Source organism: Ranitomeya imitator, chromosome 10 (assembly GCF_032444005.1).
Source record: "Ranitomeya imitator isolate aRanImi1 chromosome 10, aRanImi1.pri, whole genome shotgun sequence".
Classification (NCBI taxonomy): domain Eukaryota; kingdom Metazoa; phylum Chordata; class Amphibia; order Anura; family Dendrobatidae; genus Ranitomeya; species Ranitomeya imitator.
The window spans coordinates 111,334,673-111,355,092 of NC_091291.1; the positions used below are offsets into that span (position 1 = coordinate 111,334,673).

Consider the following 20,420-nt stretch of genomic DNA (forward strand, 5'->3'; position numbering starts at 1 on the left):
CAACTAGATCTGGGTTTGTGTTTTATCATAAATCCATATATGCACCTCTATTCTTTTCCTGCCTGAATGTGTTGGGCAACTCACCATATTGGATGAGATATAAAGTGTACCCATGTTGGGGAGATACCTGAGGGCCCCAGATGTGTGACCTACAGCTATCAACTAATGCTTACCCATACATCTGATTGAGGCCTAAGTGTAGAGTTTTTTTTACTAAACGGGCCTTATAACACTTACTAACCATAAATGGGAAACACATTTTGGACACTTCCTAAAAAGGATCATGTACAAACACTTGTGCTTTTAGTCCACTGGCCGCTGCAGACAATTATTGACTGCAGTGGTGAAGTGACTTCCAAATGGTGCAGAGACCGCAACTCCAGTGCTGACAAAGTCCTATAGAGCAGGCTCCGCTGGATCCGAGGTGGGCACTGGAAAGTGAGTATTCTTCTGTTCATTATTTTAATCAATGCATGCCTAAAAAAATACATTTACTGTCCGACAACCCCTTTATTTATCATCATGTATATACAGTGAATACAGTATGGATCCCAAACAGGGCAATGAAGGGATGATAGGGGTGTCCAACATACCAGTAAGTAGCCAAAAATTCTGCACTAATTACTTTCATAATATAGTTGCACAGAAGACCTCTGTTTTACTGACTTTCTAAATTATATAATTCCGGTTATATTTGGCCACCATTTCTGGGAACTAATTAAATAAAGATTTATGCTGCTTGAAAAATTCCTTCCTCCTGACAAAAAAAAACAAAACTGTATTGAAGTCCTCTCTCATCCGCTCCCCGGTGGCTTTTTATTGCAGATTTAATGCAAATATTATTGCTTACTAGATGGTGGCCCGATTCTAACGCATCGGGTATACTAGAATATGTATGTAGTTTATTTATGAAGTTTTCAGAATAACGCAATCTATACACAGTTCGGCCGGCCGGCCGCAACAAATTAGCGAAGCGTGGTTCAAATTCTGCGCCAATTCGCGGGCGGACTGCGCCTGCCGCTGATTGTTCGCGGCTGGGCGTGACCAATCAGTGAGGCCAGGCCCGGCTCCAGGTTTTTGAGGACCCCAGGCGAAAGAGTCTCTTTAACACATACCACGATTCATGGTGCACAGATACAGCAGAGAAATATAGCACAGCCAAGTAGTATATAACACAGCCACGTAGTATATAGCACAGCCACGTAGTATATAACACAGCCACGTAGTATATAGCACAGACACGTAGTATATAGCACAGCCACATAGTATATAGCACAGAGACGTAGTATATAACACTGCCCATGCAGTATATAACACAGGCCACGTAGTATAGAGCACAGGGATGTAGTATATTGCCCAGCCACACAATATATACCACAGCCACGTAGTATATAGCACCGAGATGTAGTATTTAGCACAGCCCACGTAGTATATAACACAGCCCACATAGTATATAGCAATGTGGACACCATATCCCTGTTAAAAAAAAGAATTAAAATAAAAAATAGTTATATACTCACCTTCCGTCGGCCCCAGGATCCAGCCCAGGCGTTTACCGATGCTACTCGCAACGCTCCGGTCCCAAGAGTGCACTGCGGTCTCGCGAGATGATGATGTAGCGGTCTCGCGAGACCGCTACGTCATCATCTCGCAAGACTGCAATGCATGGACTGGTCACCGGAGCGTCGCGTGGAGCTGGAAAGGCGCCGGAAGGTGAGAATATAATGATTTTTTATTTTTTTTATTATTTTTAACATTAGGTCTTTTTACTATTGATACTGCATAGGCAGCATCAATAGTAAAAAGTTGGTCACACAGGGTTAATAGCAGCGTTAACGGAGTGCGTTACACCGCGGCCCGTTACCGCTGCCATTAACCCTGTGTAAACACTGACTGGAGGGGAGTATGGAGCGGGCACTGATGGCAGGGGAGCTGGGGGGGCGGCCATTTTGCCGCCGGACTGTGCCCGTCGCTGATTGGTCGTGGCCGTTTTGCCGCGACCAATCAGCGACTTGGAATTTCCGTTACAGACAGACAGAAAGACGGAAGTGACCCTTAGACAATTATATAGTAGATATTGTATACAGCACATACACTCTATATTTCTGAGCTACATTCAGTTTATGTGGAAAATTCTACAAAGTTTATAATGAGGCTGCGCAGTCATATGAGCGGCAAGCTCCGGAGCGATATTCTGTTTCCACAGTGCTTTTAATATCGAGGGAGATTTTCATATTCTGAGGGAAGATATATGATAGAGTTATTAAATGTCTCGCTGGTAACAATCTTGATTGGTATTTAATTTTCTTTCAATGTTCTCTATTAGGACTGTGATGCCGTCTGACTGATCATCCCTCGGTAGCTGGTCGGTAATCTGAAGCAGTTTCTTTCCCCATTCATTGGCCTGTAATAAAGCAAAGTGACACATTATCATTATTATTATTTATTATTATAGCGCCATTTGTTCCATGGTGCTTAACATGTGAGGAGGGGTATACATAATTAAAAACAAGTACAATAATCTTAAACAATAAAAGTCACGAGTCACGACTGGTACAGGAGAAGAGAGGATCCTGCCCGCGAGGGCTCACAAGCTACAAGGGATGGGTGAGGATTCAGTAGGCGAGGGTAGAGCCGGTCGTGCAGCAGTTTGGTGGTCACTGCAGGTTGTAGGCTTGTCGGAAGAGGTAGGTCTTCAGGTTCCTTTTGAAGGTTTTTATGGTAGGCGAGAGTCTGATATGTTGGGATAGAGAGTTCCAGAGGAAGGAGGATAACTATGGGTTGTGCATTATATATGGAGGTGCATTATACTATATGGAGGAATTTGGGGGTGCATTATATATGGAGGACCATGGAGGGTGCATTCTATTATATGGAGGACTATAGACTGTGCATTATATTATACTAGATTGTGGCCCGATTCTAACGCATCGGGTATTCTAGAATATGCATGTCCCCGTAGTATATGGACAATGATGATTCCAGAATTCGCGGCAGACTGTGCCCGTCGCTGATTGGTCGAGGCAACCTTTATGACATCATCGTCGCCATGGCAACCATTATGACATCATCGTCGCTGTGCCCGTTGCTGATTGGTCGAGGCCTGGCGGCCTCGACCAATCAGAGACGCGGGATGTCTACGTCCTTTATGACATCATCGTCGCTGTGCCCGTCGCTGATTGGTCGAGGCCTGGCGGCCTCGACCAATCAGAGAGCCGGGATTTCCAGGACAGACAGACAGACAGACAGACGGAAAAACCCTTAGACAATTATATATATAGATGGAGGACCATGGGGGAGTGCATTATATAGTACTATATTGTGGCCCGATTCGAACACATCGGGTATTCTAGAATATGCATGTCCCCGTAGTATATGAACAATGATGTTTCCAGAATTCGCGGCAGACTGTGCCTGTCGCTGATTGGTCGAGGCAACCTTTATGACATCATCATCGCCATGGCAACCATTATGACATCTACGTCGATACTGTGCCCGTCGCTGATTGGTCGAGGCGAATTCGCGGCAGACTGTGCCCGTCGCTGATTGGTCGAGGCAACTTTTATGACATCATCGTCGCCATGCTGTGCCCGTCGCTGATTGGTCGCATCGTCGCTGATTGTGGCCCGATTCTAACGCATCGGGTATTCTAGAATATGCATGTCCCCGTAGTATATGGACAATGATGATTCCAGAATTCGAGGCAGACTGTGCCCGTCGCTGATTGGTCGAGGCAACCTTTATGACATCATCGTCGCCATGGCAACCATTATGATATCTACGTCGATACTGTGCCCGTCGCTGAATCAGAAACGTGAGATGTCTACGTCCTTTATGACATCATCGTCGCTGTGCCCGTTGCTGATTGGTCGAGGCCTGGCGGCCTCGACCAATCAGAGACGTGGGATTTCTACATCGATGTTGTGCCAGTCTCTGATTCTAGAATATGCATGTCCCCGTAGTATATGGACAATGATGATTCCAGAATTCGCGGCAGACTGTGTCCTTCGCTGATTGGCCGAGGCAACCAATCAGAGACGCAGGATGTCTACGTCCTTTATGACATCATCGTCGCTGTGCCCGTTGCTGATTGGTCGAGGCCTGGCGGCTGATTGGTCGAGGCGACCTTTATGACATCATCGTCGCCATGGCAACCATTATGACATCATCGTCGCTGTGCCCGTTGCTGATTGGTCGAGGCCTGGCAGCCTCGACCAATCAGAGACGCGGGATGTCTACGTCCTTTATGACATCATCGTCGCTGTGCCCGTTGCTGATTGGTCGAGGCCTGGCGGCCTCGACCAATCAGAGACGCGGGATTTCTACGTCGATGCTGTGCCGGTCTCTGATTGGTCGAGGCCTGGCGCCCTCGACCAATCAGAGAGCCGGGATTTCCAGGACAGACAGACAGAAAGACAGACAGACAGACAGACGGAAAAACCCTTAGACAATTATATATATAGATAGATGGAGGACTATGGAGGGTGCCTTATATAGTAAGGAGGACCATGCTGGGTGCAGTATACTATATGGAGGACTATGGAGTATGCATTATACTATATGGAGGACTATGGGCTGTGCATCTATCTATATATATAATTGTCTAAGAGTTTTTCCGTCTGTCTGTCTTTCTGTCTGTCTGTCTGTCCTGGAAATCCCGGCTCTCTGATTGGTCGAGGCCGCCAGGCCTCGACCAATCAGCAACGGGCACAGCGACGATGATGTCATAAAGGACGTAGACATCTCACGTTTCTGATTCAGCGACGGGCACAGTATCGACGTAGATGTCATAATGGTTGCCATGGCGACGATGATGTCATAAAGGTTGCCTCGACCAATCAGCGACGGGCACAGTGTGCCGTGAATTCTGGAATCATCATTGTCCATATACTACGGGGACATGCATATTCTAGAATACCCGATGCGTTAGAATCGGGCCACAATCTAGTCTATATATATACATAGTAACATAGTAACATAGTTAGTAAGGCCGAAAAAAGACATTTGTCCATCCAGTTCAGCCTATATTCCATCATAATAAATACCCAGATCTACGTCCTTCTACAGAACCTAATAATTGTATGATACAATATTGTTCTGCTCCAGGAAGACATCCAGGCCTCTCTTGAACCCCTCGACTGAGTTCGCCATCACCACCTCCTCAGGCAAGCAATTCCAGATTCTCACTGCCCTAACAGTAAAGAATCCTCTTCTATGTTGGTGGAAAAACCTTCTCTCCTCCAGACGCAAAGAATGCCCCCTTGTGCCCGTCACCTTCCTTGGTATAAACAGATCCTCAGCGAGATATTTGTATTGTCCCCTTATATACTTATACATGGTTATTAGATCGCCCCTCAGTCGTCTTTTTTCTAGACTAAATAATCCTAATTTCGCTAATCTATCTGGGTATTGTAGTTCTCCCATCCCCTTTATTAATTTTGTTGCCCTCCTTTGTACTCTCTCTAGTTCCATTATATCCTTCCTGAGCACCGGTGCCCAAAACTGGACACAGTACTCCATGTGCGGTCTAACTAGGGATTTGTACAGAGGCAGTATAATGCTCTCATCATGTGTATCCAGACCTCTTTTAATGCACCCCATGATCCTGTTTGCCTTGGCAGCTGCTGCCTGGCACTGGCTGCTCCAGGTAAGTTTATCATTAACTAGGATCCCCAAGTCCTTCTCCCTGTCAGATTTACCCAGTGGTTTCCCGTTCAGTGTGTAATGGTGATATTGATTCCCTCTTCCCATGTGTATAACCTTACATTTATCATTGTTAAACCTCATCTGCCACCTTTCAGCCCAAGTTTCCAACTTATCCAGATCCATCTGTAGCAGAATACTATCTTCTCTTGTATTAACTGCTTTACATAGTTTTGTATCATCTGCAAATATCGATATTTTACTGTGTAAACCTTCTACCATATAATTGTCTAAGGGTTTTTCCGTCTGTCTGTCTTTCTGTCTGTCTGTCTTTCTGTCTGCCTTTCTGTCTGTCCTGGAAATCCCGCGTCTCTGATTGGTCGAGGCCGCCAGGCCGTGAATGTGCCGTGAATTCTGGAATCATCATTGTCCATATACTACGGGCACATGCATATTCTAGAATACCCGATGCTTTAGAATCGGGCCACAATCTAGTTATACTATAAGGAACACTATAGACCGTGCATTATACTACAGGGTGGGCCATTTATATGGATACACCTAAAAAAAAATGGGATTGGTTGGTGATATCAACTTCCTGTTTGTGGCACATTAGTATATGGAAGTGGGAAAACTCTTCAAGATATGTGGCGGCCATTTTGAAGTCATCTATTTTGGATCCAACTTTATAAATGGCCCACCCAGGTCTATTTATATAAATGGCCCACCCTTTATATGGAGGACTATGGGGAGTGCATTATACCTCTGCGATGGAGCCCCACAACTTTTAAGTATGCCCCTGGTGTGTACAATGGACATATATATGTCAGGATGTAGGGTGGCTCCAGTCCAGGTTTTGCTGCGAGGCCCATTCAGACTCTAGCTACGCCACTGGAGGTGAGGAAGTGTTGTCATGGGGATACATGTAGGAAAGCATTTTTATCTTTTTTATAAGCTGCCCATAGGCATTACATTTTTGTAAGGAAATCCACCAAAATTGATAGTGAGGAATCTGAGACACTTACTTTATGAAAATCCCTGCTGAGGAAGTACAGCATAGCCAGAGTATGCAGGATCCTTGCCATCTTGGCGGGTTCTTTCTTTGGCGCCTGTTCTCTGATATCATATATAGCATTGAGGATCTGCATCGCTTCAGCTTCCTGGTTTTCATCTATAGAAAGAAATTAAATAATGGCATTGAATATTGATCAGCTAGTAGAAATATTTGCTTCCCATGTGTATTTTACATCAATGCCTTCGTGACCGGGTGACTTATTTCATTTTTTACATTTTTTTCTCCCCTTCTTGCAAAAGCCATAACTTTTTTTTATTTAAAAGTCCCTAAGAAAATTCAGAACTTTCGTTTATGTTGCCCTTCTCTGAGCTGTAATTTTTTAATTTTTCGGTTGATGGAGCCATGTGAGGGCTTCTTTTTTGCATTGTGAGCCGACGTGTTTATTGATTCCATTTTAGGAGTTCATACGAAATTTTCATTTTATCCACTATTCATTTAGAATTTTTTACTTTTTTACTTTTTTAGAGTTGAAGCTCGGTGACGGAAAAAAATGACAATTCTGGCGTCCTGATTTTTTTTTATTTTTACAGCATTTACCGCATCTGTTGAATAATTTTATATTATGATGGATTGAACTTTTTTGGATGCTGCAATAACGAATATGCTTATTATTTTTATCTATTTTTAAACTGAGATAAGAGGGCAACTCATAATTTTTTTTAATTATATTTTTAGAAACAAACCTGCGTTTGATCAATTGTGACATACACAGTGAAAAGATGGCAGCAACGTCGTGTCGGGGGAAGGTGTGAGGGTGGAAAATCAAAGCTAGCTCTGGTTGCTGCTGTTACAGGCAAATGCTGGCTGTATGACACAGCTTGCAGCTTGTGCAGACAGAGTTCCTGAGCTCACTCTATACCGCCACACTGGACGTAGGATGTACCATTATAGCCTATGTTGGTAAGTTGTTAAATGCTCACTTTACAGTCTTAGGCTATGTGCACAAGTTACAGATTTGACTGTGGAATTTTCTGTGCAGATTCTGCATTTCTTGGCAGAAAACGCAGGTCAGAATCTGCGCCTTTTTTTGGTATGTGCACACGCTGCAGATTTTTGTGCAGATTTCTTCCTTTTTTTTTTACCCCTGCTGATTTCTATTATGGAATGGTACAGAAGCGCAGCAGATCTGCACAAAAGAAGTGACATGGTCCTTTTTTGAATCTGCTGCGTTTTCCGTGCAGATTTTTCCGCACCATTAGCACAGCATTTTTTTTTGCCATTGATTTACATTGTACTGAAAATCACTTACAGATCTGCAGCGTTTCTGCGCGGAAAAAAAAGCTGCAGATCTGCAGGAAATCTGCAATGTGTGCACATACCCTTATAGGCTATGTGTCCACGTAGATGAAAGTATGCAGAATTTTCCTGAAGAAATCTGGATTCCCTTTGCAGGATATCCACTTGCGTTCTTTGCTCGTTTTTTCGCGTTTTTCTCGCATTGTTTTCTGGAGCGTCCCAATACAATAAAATCCACTGATTTTCCTCACAATTAATGAACATGCTGTGCTTTTTCCACAATGTGTCTTTTTGCTGAAAAAAACGCAGCATGGCCACAAAAATTGCGGAATGCATTAAAATAATGGGATGCTTAATGTAAGCGTTTTTTTAAGCGTTTTTGCAGCGGAAAACCGCCGCAAAAAAGCTGAAAGAACGATAAAAATCCGGAACGTGGGCACATAGCCTTCGGCATGTTACACAATTGCAGGGAAAAAACATGGTGGTTTTGCAGCAATTCTACAAAAATCATGGCGAAAAGGATTTTTTGGTACAAAACTTTATCATACACCATGTACTTATAATGACATACCCAAATATTCCTGATTAGGATCGTCAAACCATGCAGGGCCACTTCTCAATGACGCTTGTAGCTGAACCTCCACCAGTCTACTAAGATGAGCGTGCCATATATCAGTGACCTGAGAAACAACCATCATATGATATTTTAATATTTCTGCCAAACACAAATACTGTAAGGTGCTGCTTATCATACAATGCTATGTTATGTATAATATATAGGTTCCTGTAGGATTAAAATATATGGCTTGAACCAGCCATGAGAAAAGCTGGAGACTACAACAATAAAGAGATTGCTATACTGGCTTCATTTTAAAGAGAGAATCCCATTAATTATCTGTTTTTTTGGGGGGAGAAAAAAAAAAGATTACAACTAAGGCTATGTGCAAGCAAAGTCTTCTTCAGGAATTTTCCGTACAGATTTTTTCTTTACTTGTGTGAACTTAGCCTAAGCCTGGAAATAATCATTTGTATGAATTGTAAAGACAACAGGAAGACGTACCTCGGAATACAGGGAGTCGGCAATGTCCATTTTATTCTGCCGAAAAAATATATTGGCCATGTGGAAGAACCCTCCGGAAGTGCTGATATGACTTGGTCCTGAAACTGTACTCGCAAAGAAAACCTAAGAGCAGTAAAACAATCTCCGGTTACTTTACAGCTATTCCTTCCGATCATTCCATATACATGCATGCTCACTTTGACTGTGCATGCTCTGTTTTCAATGGGAGGGAAGACTAGTGAGCGGCATCATCTTTTGGAAGAGAAACTCCCTTACACATAAGGCCATGTTCACATGTTCAGTATTTTACATCAGTATTTGTAAGACAAAACCAGTATTGGAACAATCAGAGGAAAAGTATAATAGAAACACGTCACCACCACTTCTGTATTTATCACCCACTCCTGGTCTTGGCTTACAAATTCTGAGGTAAAAAACCGACCAAATACTGAACCTGTGAACATGGCATCAAGGATATGATTTTTGAAACTTTAAGTATTAGGCCATGTGCACATGTTGAGTATTTGGTCAGTATTTTACCTCAGTATTTGTAAACCAAAACCAGGAGAGGAACAACCAGAGGAAAAGTATAATAGAAACATATGCACCACTTCTGCATTTATCACCCACTCCTGGCTTTGGCTTACACATTCTAAGGTAAAAAACTCACCAAATACTGAACGTGGGAGCGTGCCCTAAGATAGTAGGCCATGACAGTTTCAGTTGACTTTGTTCTGATTTGCATGGGCACCTTACATCTGTGGATTTTAGCCCCTCAGTAGCCCATTGCCATTGACTAATAATTGCCTAAGCTAAAATCATTGCCCCCAAAAATTTCAAACAGTGCGGATAAGAAATTGGCTGTGTTTGCAGCTCCTATACAGACCCGTCTCTCCATGATTATATTACTATTGTTATTATTTAACAGCCATCGGCCTGATCTCAAGCCATTGCAACTTAATGAATGAATGGCCTGTAGGATCGATCTTATGCAAGCCTAGATATGTCCACCAGGGTCTTCTATCTTGATAGTATCAAACCATCAGGTTCCTGGTCTTCCACTTCGCCTTTTTCCTTCTATCCTTCTGACCATGATGTCCTTCTCTAGTGATTGCTGTCTTCGTATGATGTGTCCAAAGTAGGCAAGTCGTATCCTGGTGATCCTATCAAATTCCTTCAGTTGTACTCTCCATCAAGTTAATTTAGCTTTACTTATAAATAAAACTGTAAAATCCCTGTACACCACTTCATACTGTACGGTTGAACCATGAGCAGATTGGATTTTCGTCAGACAAATGGATCCATTTACCCATTCTAACATCCTGATTATTATAATACACCCTTTCATTAGGACATTAGCAAAATCACTAAATCTCCTAAAGGCAGCCATGAGAGCACCTATATTCTGAATGAAACGGCGCTATCTGACCCTCTCGCAGCAGGAAGTCACAGCACAAGCTAAGCCAATGAGGTGCTTGAAAAAAAAAACTAGCATAAAAGGGCTAGTCTATTTTCATAGATGGGTATTGTCAGATACTGATTGTAAAAACAAACACTTACTGCCTGTTAAAATTTGCTGCCGTTCTTGAGATATTAATGCTTTTCTTTTGGTTAAAACTCTTTGTCTAGGAGACCGACCACTGGCTTATTTTGTAAAGCTGGCCAGGATTAGAAGATAGCAGCGTGCTCCAGCGATCCTGGTCAGCTTCAAAACAGTGCTTACAAGCTTAATAGTGGTCATGATCCAGTCTGGAGTTTGTTTTCTGTTATTCTCTCTCTGGACTCTCTTCACCCACTGCCTCGCTTTGGAGCTGGCTGGGCTTTTCAGACCTCTGCAGTCTGTTGGCCAGTGTCAGTGATAGTTCATGCTTCCAGGCTAGAGCAGCTGACCCGTGTACCCTGGTGATCCTACTGCCCCTGACTTCCCGTATTTGTGTGAGACCCATTCCCTATCCCTGCTGACGTAGTGTTTGGTGATGTTCCTTACAGTGTCGGCCTGATCTCTGAACCCCACCACTTGCTTTCCATCTCTGATACCTCGTTTTGACTTCTGGCTTGTACCCTGACTTCATCTTATGTCTCACGTTTTGGATACTGCGCTCCCGTTTGGCTCTGACTTCTGGCTTGTCTCTGACTTCGTGCATGCTGTGACCTGTGGTACCTCTGCTCCTGACAGTTTCTCACTCTGCTTGTCTAACCACTCTTTCGGTACATGTGACACCTGTGCAGCTGCTCAGCATTGCTACGCTGTTAGTGTGCAACCTCTTTTCCCTCACCAGGTCGTGCTAAACTGCACTGCAGCTGCATCACAATAGTAAAGAGATTGCAAGCGCTGCACATGTTCTGCTGCCTAGCTGCAGTGGTCGGTCCCCAAGGCAACAAGCTGTTTATCTCAAGAATGTCTGAACATTTTTTCTAAGAAGTAAATTCCAAAACTGATTGTATTTACAAGCACTGGGTGACAATTCCCGTGTATGATGATGGGAATAATTATTTCAACTCCCTCTTTTAACAAGACTGGGTATCCCGCTAAAGATTTATGTTCAGGCCTGGAATTCTTGCCCTCTATTACAGTGAGATGAAGGAAAGGGGAGCATGACCTTCACTTTAACAATTTATAGTAAATTACCATTCTATACAGGGGCAAGAGACTTGTCATTTGGGCTGTGTGATTCCTGATGATGGTATTTTACCTCCAGTAGTACTATGGTCATACTAATGACACCCTGCAGAATATACTGTTGATGTTTTAAAATGTTCTGCCTTACAATGAAAACAATTTTAAAGGTGTAATTTCCTAGGTGTTTACCTTGCTTCTTTGTACTGGGAAATAGTGCATTTTTCGCATTCCTCACTGGTTAATAGCTAAATGCTACGAGAACAGGGCTCCTGTGCTCCAGGTACGTGAGACCAGAGAACGCTGGACCTGGGGAGAGTGAGGACTATGCATCTGTGCAGGGCCGCGCTTAGTAACCCAATATTTACCCTGGTTACCATTGTAAAAGTAAAAAAAAAAAAACAGTACATACTCACATTCCGATGTCTGTCACGTCCCCCGGCGTCAGCTTCCCGCACTGACTGTGTCAGCGCCGGCCGTAAAGCAGAGCACAGCGGTGACGTCCCTGCGCTTAGTAACCCGATATTTACCCTGGTTACCAGTGAACACATCGCTGGATCGGCGTCACACACGCCGATCTAGCGATGACAGCGGGTGATCAGCGACCAAAAAAAGGTCCTGATCATTCCCCAGCAACAAAATAGCTAACTGCTTAGGATGTTACCAGATATGGAACCCCTAAATGGTCCTCTAATAGAAAGTATATATGAAGCCAGGAGGAACCTAATAAACTTAAAGCCTAAAATATAACCTTTATTTGTCTTTTTTTAAAAACTATATTTTCTAATGGATAAAACCAGACACAGTGCATATAGTGCTCAAAACAACCAGTGCTCAATTAAAAAATGGTTTGATCTCACCACATCAGTCGCTTCTCCAGGAGCATTCTCAAGTACATTTGCAGGGAAGGGAAAGAAAATATATAGAAAAATAACTATACTACCCGGTCGTGCCCCTGTACTGCTCCCGTCCTGACAAGGACAGTACCCAAGTCAGACTAAATCTTGTACCCACCATAAACAAATAGTTATCCCTACGCGTTTCCTCTCCCATAAGGGAGATTCCTCAGGGGAACAAAAAAACAAAAAAAAACAAACAAACTCGGGGGTATGCCTCTAATACAATATGCTGTTCAGAGATGTATAGCCCCTGCATTGGCAGGTGGCTCCTATGTGTCCAGTGCACCTGACTTTTAGTGTGGACTATTTTTCCTCCTGGCTTCATATATATCATTCCCCAGCAACCAACGATCTCCCAGCAGGGGCCTGATCGTTGGTCGCTGTCACACATAACGAGATTGTTGCTATGTCACAAAAAGCATGACGTTGCAACGATATCGTTAACAAAATCGTTATGTGTGAAGGTACCTTTACTCCCAGTCCCTGACTGGACTAAGGCTTGTGTTGAGGTTGACATGCAGTCGCACGCTACTTCTTGCTTCGCCCTCTCATCAAGACTGGTGTGAAAACCACAGGTCTTGATGAATAGGGGCCATAGTCTTTGGTCAGACATAAACTCAGGTATATCACTGTGCTATCCATGACAGCTAAAACAGTCTTCTAAGTTAAGTTCTCTGTCGAAGACCACCACCATGGTGTATCAAAGGGGCAATCTTTGGATATTTCCAGCTTATCTAGAACTTCTCACAAAGCTCTTTGGTGCTATAGATACTGTACAGGCTATACGTCCCCACAGGGGGCCCTTGGTAATGAAATGGCTCTGTGGGTAATAATATGGCAAATGAGACACACTCTTTAACAAAGTAAGTTTATAGATCTTGGGGTAAAAAAAATATGAATACAGTTTCCACCCTGAAGTAAGTACTATTGGACAAGTCGACTATGGATAGGAATTTGGATGTAATAGAGTATAACCTCAATGTCAGTCTCCTGCATCGAAAGCTGACATGATCTTGTTTTACAAGGATTACGGCTTAAAAATAATTATTACTTTGCCACTTTATAAAGATCTGGTTTAGGAACCAGTTGATCTGAGAAGCTGGGGACAGTTCTTAGAGGGGGAAACAAATTAATCAGTTGTATTGAAGACTTTAGGTCAAATTCAGACGTTCTTATATCACGGCTCTCAGGTGTCTGGACCTAAACCTCACAACCTCATTCCTACCAAAAAGGCTATCAAATTTGGTTCAGAAGACCGACGCGACTGTCCGGTCTGTGATACACAGAAATGTGAATGAGGCCTTATACAGCATATAACCTTTACAACATAAGCCTGGGTTATAGTATGATATCTTTATGTGACTACACAACAAATGCAATAATATATTAATTGTACAGAGAACATATGGTCACTTCTAGCACATAACAGAAGTGCAATTTAACGTAAGCTTCTTTACTTACATCGTTAGAAAGGTGTCGGAGTGACTCCTCAAATTCCCCCTTGGCTGAGTAAAGAAGTCCTAGGTTGCGGTGTAGTTTGGATTTAATGGAATTACTGCAGTCTATAGTCTTCAGCACGGTCCAGTAGGCACGGGACAGATATTCTTCTGCCTGGGTCAGATGGCCAAGACCTAATCAAACAGTGACACAAATACAGAATAAGTAATATATGGAATACATCATTCATGTAAACAGGCCAGAATAATGGGTTCCAAAAAGAATGACTGCTCAATGTTCCCTCAGCTCTCTGTCAGAAGAATAGCTCCTAGGACAGGACTGCGGTCCTCATAGATGAAGTTGACATGACCCATGGTGACAACAACCTACAGCATGAATCTTCTTCCAGGCTTTGGCTGGCCATCAAGGGAATGTTCTTCTTCCAGGCCTTGGCTGGCCATCAAGGGAATATCCAATGTCACAATGCCCACGCCCATGGATGGAAGCGCAGCTAGCACCTAAATGCCCCTCACTCGAGTGCTACCCATAAAATTAGATGTCAGATGGACAATCGTAGTAGTGTGCAAGGTAATTTCCAGACAAAAATGTAGCGTCAGGCTTCTGGATCTTGATGCAAAATATTAATATATCCCCAACACCCTTTAGCGTACAGATAGTCTATTGTGTCACATGGGGCCAATGCATCCCATAAAGCACAAGAACCAAAATGTCGCTATGCTGCAACCCCCTATTGCTATGCCACCTTTTACAACAATAGCATAGGTTACACCAGGGGTCCCCAACTCCAGGCCTCGAGGGCCGCCAACAGTGCAGGTTTTCAGGATTTCTTTAGTATTGCATCGGTGGTAATGTGATCATCTGCACAGGTGATGATTCCAACCCCTGTGCAATACTAAGGAAATCCTGAAAACCTGCACTGTTGGCGGCCCTCGAGGCCTGGAGTTGGGGACCACTGTGTTACACCATATACAGACATTTATAATTTGCCCTACTTACCAATGTTGGCTTCAGCAAGGATCAGGTAGACTGGCACTAACTCCACGGATGCCAGTCCATATACATCTACACTGAAAGACAGAGAATGGGAGGCTGCAGGGATGACATCCACATGGCGTCCTTCATACAGGAGTCTCTGAGCTTCCTTACTGGTCAGTTCTATTAAATGTTTCTGTCAGGGTGATACACACATATGACAGACATAGAGTACAGCAAAAATATGCCAGTCACTAGTATAAAACACTGCATTTAACTCATAGTGTGAGCAGATCACAGATTTACCATTGGAGACCAAATTATCATCAACCAGACTATTACCAATTCGCCACTGTCATGCGTCTGGGTTCGAACTATTCAGCCTGCGCTTTGTGGTCGGCTTCTCTGTCCAATGAGCCACAGTAGATGCACCTTTTCTTTGGTTGTTTTGTTTCTGTTATCCATGCCTCAGTCTTTTTTAGTGTAACAAGTGTTTTCATTTACTCATTTGTCTGCTCTATCACCTTTCGGGTGCGGCTTTATATACTTTCCCCCTGCTGGTATTTCCTGCTGGTGATAGTCTCATTTGGATGTCCAGCCATGCTATTGTAGTCTTAGCCAGTTAGTGAAAGACCAAGTAGGGTTTATCTCTCTGCTTTTTATGTTCTATACTCTGCACCTACCTTCTGTTTCTTTTTTAGGAAGTAGGCGGCATATTTTGTAAGAGTACGTACTTAATATTTCGTGGTTTGTTTTACTCACTCTAGGATATTTTCTATTTCAGCACATTTTCCCTTTTCTAGGTAATTTACACTCTGCTCTGCCCTCCGGTCCTTTAGGATTAACGTAAAGCACTCGATGCAGCATAGGTCCGAGTTGTCATTATCTAGTCTGTTGTTAGGGCTATCTCTGCTCATGCAGGAACCACTAGGGACTGCGGGGTCAGGATCTGTACAGGAACCGGCAGGGTCAGTTGCACTTTCTCCCCTACAACATTTATAATAAAAACATGCTTAGGTACAAAAGCTCAATCATTTGTGTCACTTTAGTGCCCCATATAGAAATATTCTTAATATTCTAGAAGCTGTAGTGCCCCCTCAGTATTAATACCCACCACTGTAATTGCTCCCTCAGAAACTTCCCTTTAGGCTCCCCCATGTCCTCTACGCAATAATAAAGACTACATTTGTGCCCCCCAAAATAAAATACTGGACTTCTCTTACATTTTTTAATCACTTTTCTTTCTTTTAATTCTCATGGTACTTGTTGATTTTTTTGAGTGGGTCATGACCTTCATTTTGTCAGTCACCTATTTTCCAACTTTGTTAAAAGAAAAAAGTTGCAGAGTTCTTAAAATGGTGCAAAAATTTTGCCAAAATAGCTGGGGTACATAAAATCTCTACAGGAAAGAACTGGTGTACATCTGCACCGAATTTGGGGGAAATTTAAAAAGCCTCATTTGATGAATCAGTCGAAGACATCTGGAAATCCAAACTCTACAATGGTGAATGGACAAAAATAACCGTACATATATAAAATAGGCTTTAAGAAAAGGAGTAAATTAAACGTAGAATCAGGCAGAATAAAAAACAGGTGAAAAAACACCAAAATATAGACTAAAAACTGCCACTAATGCAATAATCAATTGGAACCAAGGTGCTTAAAGAGAATCTGTCAGCAGGATTTCACCCCCAAAACTATTGATATGCGCATGTAGGTCTTTAAAAGACAAGTCCAGCAATATATTTTCATTGCCAGTCTGTTCTTCAGTTACTGAGAAAACAGCGTTTGAATTGAGGCTGAAGAGCTATGGTAGATCTGAAGCCTCTGTCACTCCAGCTCTATTTCCCACCCAGCGCTGCCTCCTCCTGATTTACTGACGGCTCCTTTGCCTGAGGTCACATATCACAACGGTTGTCAGCCAAGCAGGAGGAGGTGGTGCTGGGCATTGAATAGAGCTGGAGTGACATAGGTTTCAGATCTACCATAGATCTTCAGAGTCATTTGCATATAAATTCAAATTCTGATTTCTCAGTAATGGAGGAACGGACTGGCCATGTAAAAGTATTGCGGGACTTGTTTTTGAAAGAGTGATGTGTGCATATAAATAGTTTGGGGGGTGAATTCCTGCTGACAGGATCCTGTAACCCATTCATGACATATGACATATACTTATGTCATATGTCATGTCCCTAACTTTGATGCGGGCTCCAATCCTGAACCCGTATCTTTACTCGGACAAGACAGCTGATTTAATCAGCCTTTAACAGCCGCGGGTGGATCGATGCTCCACCCGCATCTGTTAACCAGTTAAATCCCACTGATAATCTCTTACAGTGGGATTCAACACAAGCCAGCCAGAAGCACGCCATAAATCCCACCCATTGGCTCCCCTGTGCCATGATCGGGGGGGCGCCGATGGGTTGTCATGACAGCCGGGGGTCTGCAGAAGACTCCCATTCCTGTGATAATGATACTCCTGTGAACGCTAGCTTGTGGTCTGCGTTGATAGGAGATCGTGATTTCTGAAACAACCCAACTATACATTGCACAAGCGACTGGAGGATGGCAGCTTCAAGTCTCAAACAAGGACTATACAGTAAAAAAAGTGAAAAAAATAAAAGTTTTTAAAAAATATGAATAAAATAAAAAAACACAAAAGTTCAAATCACCCCCCTTCTGCCCCATTAAAAATAAAACAATTGCAAAAAAAAAAAATAAATATACATTTGGTATCGCCAAGTTAAGAATCGCCCGATCTATCAAAATATATTGTAAATTAATCAGACAGTTCAATGGCGTAAGAGAAAAAATATCAAAACACCAGAATTACGTCTTATTTGTTGCCACACACATTGCAATAACGGGCGATCAAAACACCGTATATATCCCAAAATGGTATCAATAAAAATGTCAGTTCGGGACACATCCCTCATCCAGTCTCAGACCCCGAAAAATGGAAACACTATGGGTCTCGGAAAATGGTGACAAATACAAATATGAACACATTTTCATCCAAATTTTTAGAATTTTTTTCATCAGTTAAATACAAGTAAACTATACATGGAGAATCATATTACCGGGTCAGTTTTACCATATAGTGAACACGATAAATAAAATAAAAAATTAATAAAAAAATTGCACTTTTTTTTTAAATTTTGTTTACTGATTTCCAGCATACTATATGGTAAAATCAATGGTGTCGTTCAAAAATACAACACGTCCCGCAAATAACAAGCCTTCATATGGCTTTATTGATGGAAATATAAAAAGTTTATGGCTCTTGGAAGATGGGGAGGAAAAAAAAATAAAAAATAAATAAATAAAGGGAAAATGGCCATAGTGTGAAGGGGTTGAATCTTTTAATAAGGGAACCATGAAATTTTGCACCAGTCTGGAGATACAATAACACGAGAAGCTTCCGTACCTTCCTCTGCAATAATTGCTGTATAGAATGAGATCTTTCTGCTGCAGAATTCAAGAAAGGGACTGGCGTACGGACGGGGATCAGGAGCTGGCATATCTTCTCATGAATACTCGCCCAGTCTGCCCGCTGGTGCTCCACGTCACTTGTGGACAAAAAAACCAACAACAATATTGGTTTACAGAGCTTGTATATGAGAGTAAAAGTGGCTAAATGTCAGCAATGTGACATAGGGGGTTCCATAGTAGTAAAAATGCAATTCTCAACGGGAAAAGTTACCAAAGATGAATTAGACTATGACATCTAGAGAACCAAAAACCACGTCTGTAATGGAAAAAAAAAAAAAAAAACATATGAAACCAAGTAGAATTTTTAGCAAAAAAAAAAGTGCCCAAATTAAATAATAAATAAGTAGCGCATAAAAAACGTCACCTTTAGGACCTCTAGAAAAGAGGCGCGAAACAGTGGCGATCGGTCCCCTATGCACACAGATCATTGCCTGCACTGCCACTAGATTCTCTACGCCTTTAATTATAAATTAGTGTAACTTGCAGAGCTATTTTGTCCATGACTTGTGTCTGGATCCTCCACTTTAAATGTACACAAAGCATATGCATTGTTATTTTTGCTTGTGAAAACCAAGTTAAAAGCAATGGAGCACTGATGTATGATACAGAGAGTGCACTTTTTAGTAACAGTTTATAGGGTATGTGAAAGTTTATAATTAACACTAAGCCAAACATGGTTTTCATCTGCTGGCGCCCCCTAGTGGCCATCAGCTGAAATCCAGGTGAATGTGAATCTGTGTCTGCGCCCCCTGGTGGCCATCAGCTGAACTCCAGGTGAATGTGAATTTGTGTCTGCGCCCCCTGGTGGCTATCAGCTGAAATCCAGGTGAATGTGAATCTGTGTCTGCGCCTCCTAGTGGCCATCAGCTGAAATCCAGGTGAATGTGAATCTGTGTCTGCGCCCCCTGGTGGCCATCAGCTGAACTCCAGGTGAATGTGAATCTGTGTCTGCGCCCCCTGGTGGCTATCTACGTCAATTCACTACATAGAAAATTGGAGGGAACAAAAAGACTCGATTTGCAGCAGATCTGGTCGTCATCGTATATCCCGCATTTGTTCACACCTTGTAATGACACTACGCATCACTTCTGGGAAGCTGCGCTACTCACCAGTAATATGTCACCTTACAGCCCCTGCACTGTATGTAAGCCGGGCTGTGGCACAGCTCGCACTGCAGCTTCACCCCTTTGGGGTTAGACAGGGGGTTCACGATCGCCATGTGAGGGTCCAAATCAATGCAAAGCGCAAAATCCAGCAGTCAGCATAAAGGTTGCTAAGGACGCTGAGATTGGTTGCCATGTGACGTCATCGCGCTGGTTGCCGCACTGCTGTGATTGTGAGGCTGCTGACACTGAGAGCAGGGCATGCTGGGACTTGTAGTATCTGGGGTGTAGGCAATAAATGCTCTCTCCAGCATGGGCAGGAGCAGATCTATCAGGGCTAATAGAAGATGAGCTTTCTTTAGAGACCTAGATGGCCTCAGGTTAGTGGTCAGAGGCTGCAAATAAAAGAGTGCATCACACACACACAGTGCCTAAAGTGCTCACCTATGCAAATTGCCTCTTCTGAGAAAAAGAGGACTTAACTCTATAAGCGCCACCTGTTGGAAAGCGCTTACAGGCAGAAAAAGGTGCCCTGGACAAGTGTGTGGAGCGGGGTCACCCCACTAGACGGGCTCTGCTCTGGAGTATGCATATCCCATACATCACCGCCGTTACCGGCTCAGAAACCGCCAGGGGATTCATCAATCAAATTAGATCAGACAATCCCTTTAAGACATCAAGCAGTCATTTTATTTTTTTCAGCATTTTTCTTTTGCAGGATGAGCTGTATTTTTTCATGGCACCATTTAATTTGTGATGAAATATATTGGAAAACAGAAAAAGAAAAAAAAACATTTTTGTGGTGGGGGCCGTGGGGCAAAGTAAAATAATAATAATATAGCTTGTTATTATGTCTTTTTGTGGT

The 20,420-nt window shown here is 42.8% G+C and overlaps 1 protein-coding gene across 1 annotated transcript; it reads right to left on the minus strand.

The window, feature by feature from the left end:
- Window positions 1-490: 490 nt before the first annotated feature.
- On the minus strand, window positions 491-19,950 carry ZMYND12 (zinc finger MYND-type containing 12). The gene is made up of 8 exons (XM_069740946.1): window positions 19,562-19,950; window positions 18,388-18,529; window positions 14,985-15,156; window positions 13,992-14,161; window positions 9,015-9,137; window positions 8,526-8,634; window positions 6,669-6,814; window positions 491-2,404 (listed from the first exon to the last, which is right to left on the minus strand). Exons 1-8 carry the CDS (start codon window positions 19,669-19,671, stop codon window positions 2,264-2,266), a joined length of 1,113 nt encoding a protein of 370 aa, XP_069597047.1. The 5' UTR covers window positions 19,672-19,950; the 3' UTR covers window positions 491-2,263.
- Between the last annotated feature and the right edge of the window lie 470 nt (window positions 19,951-20,420).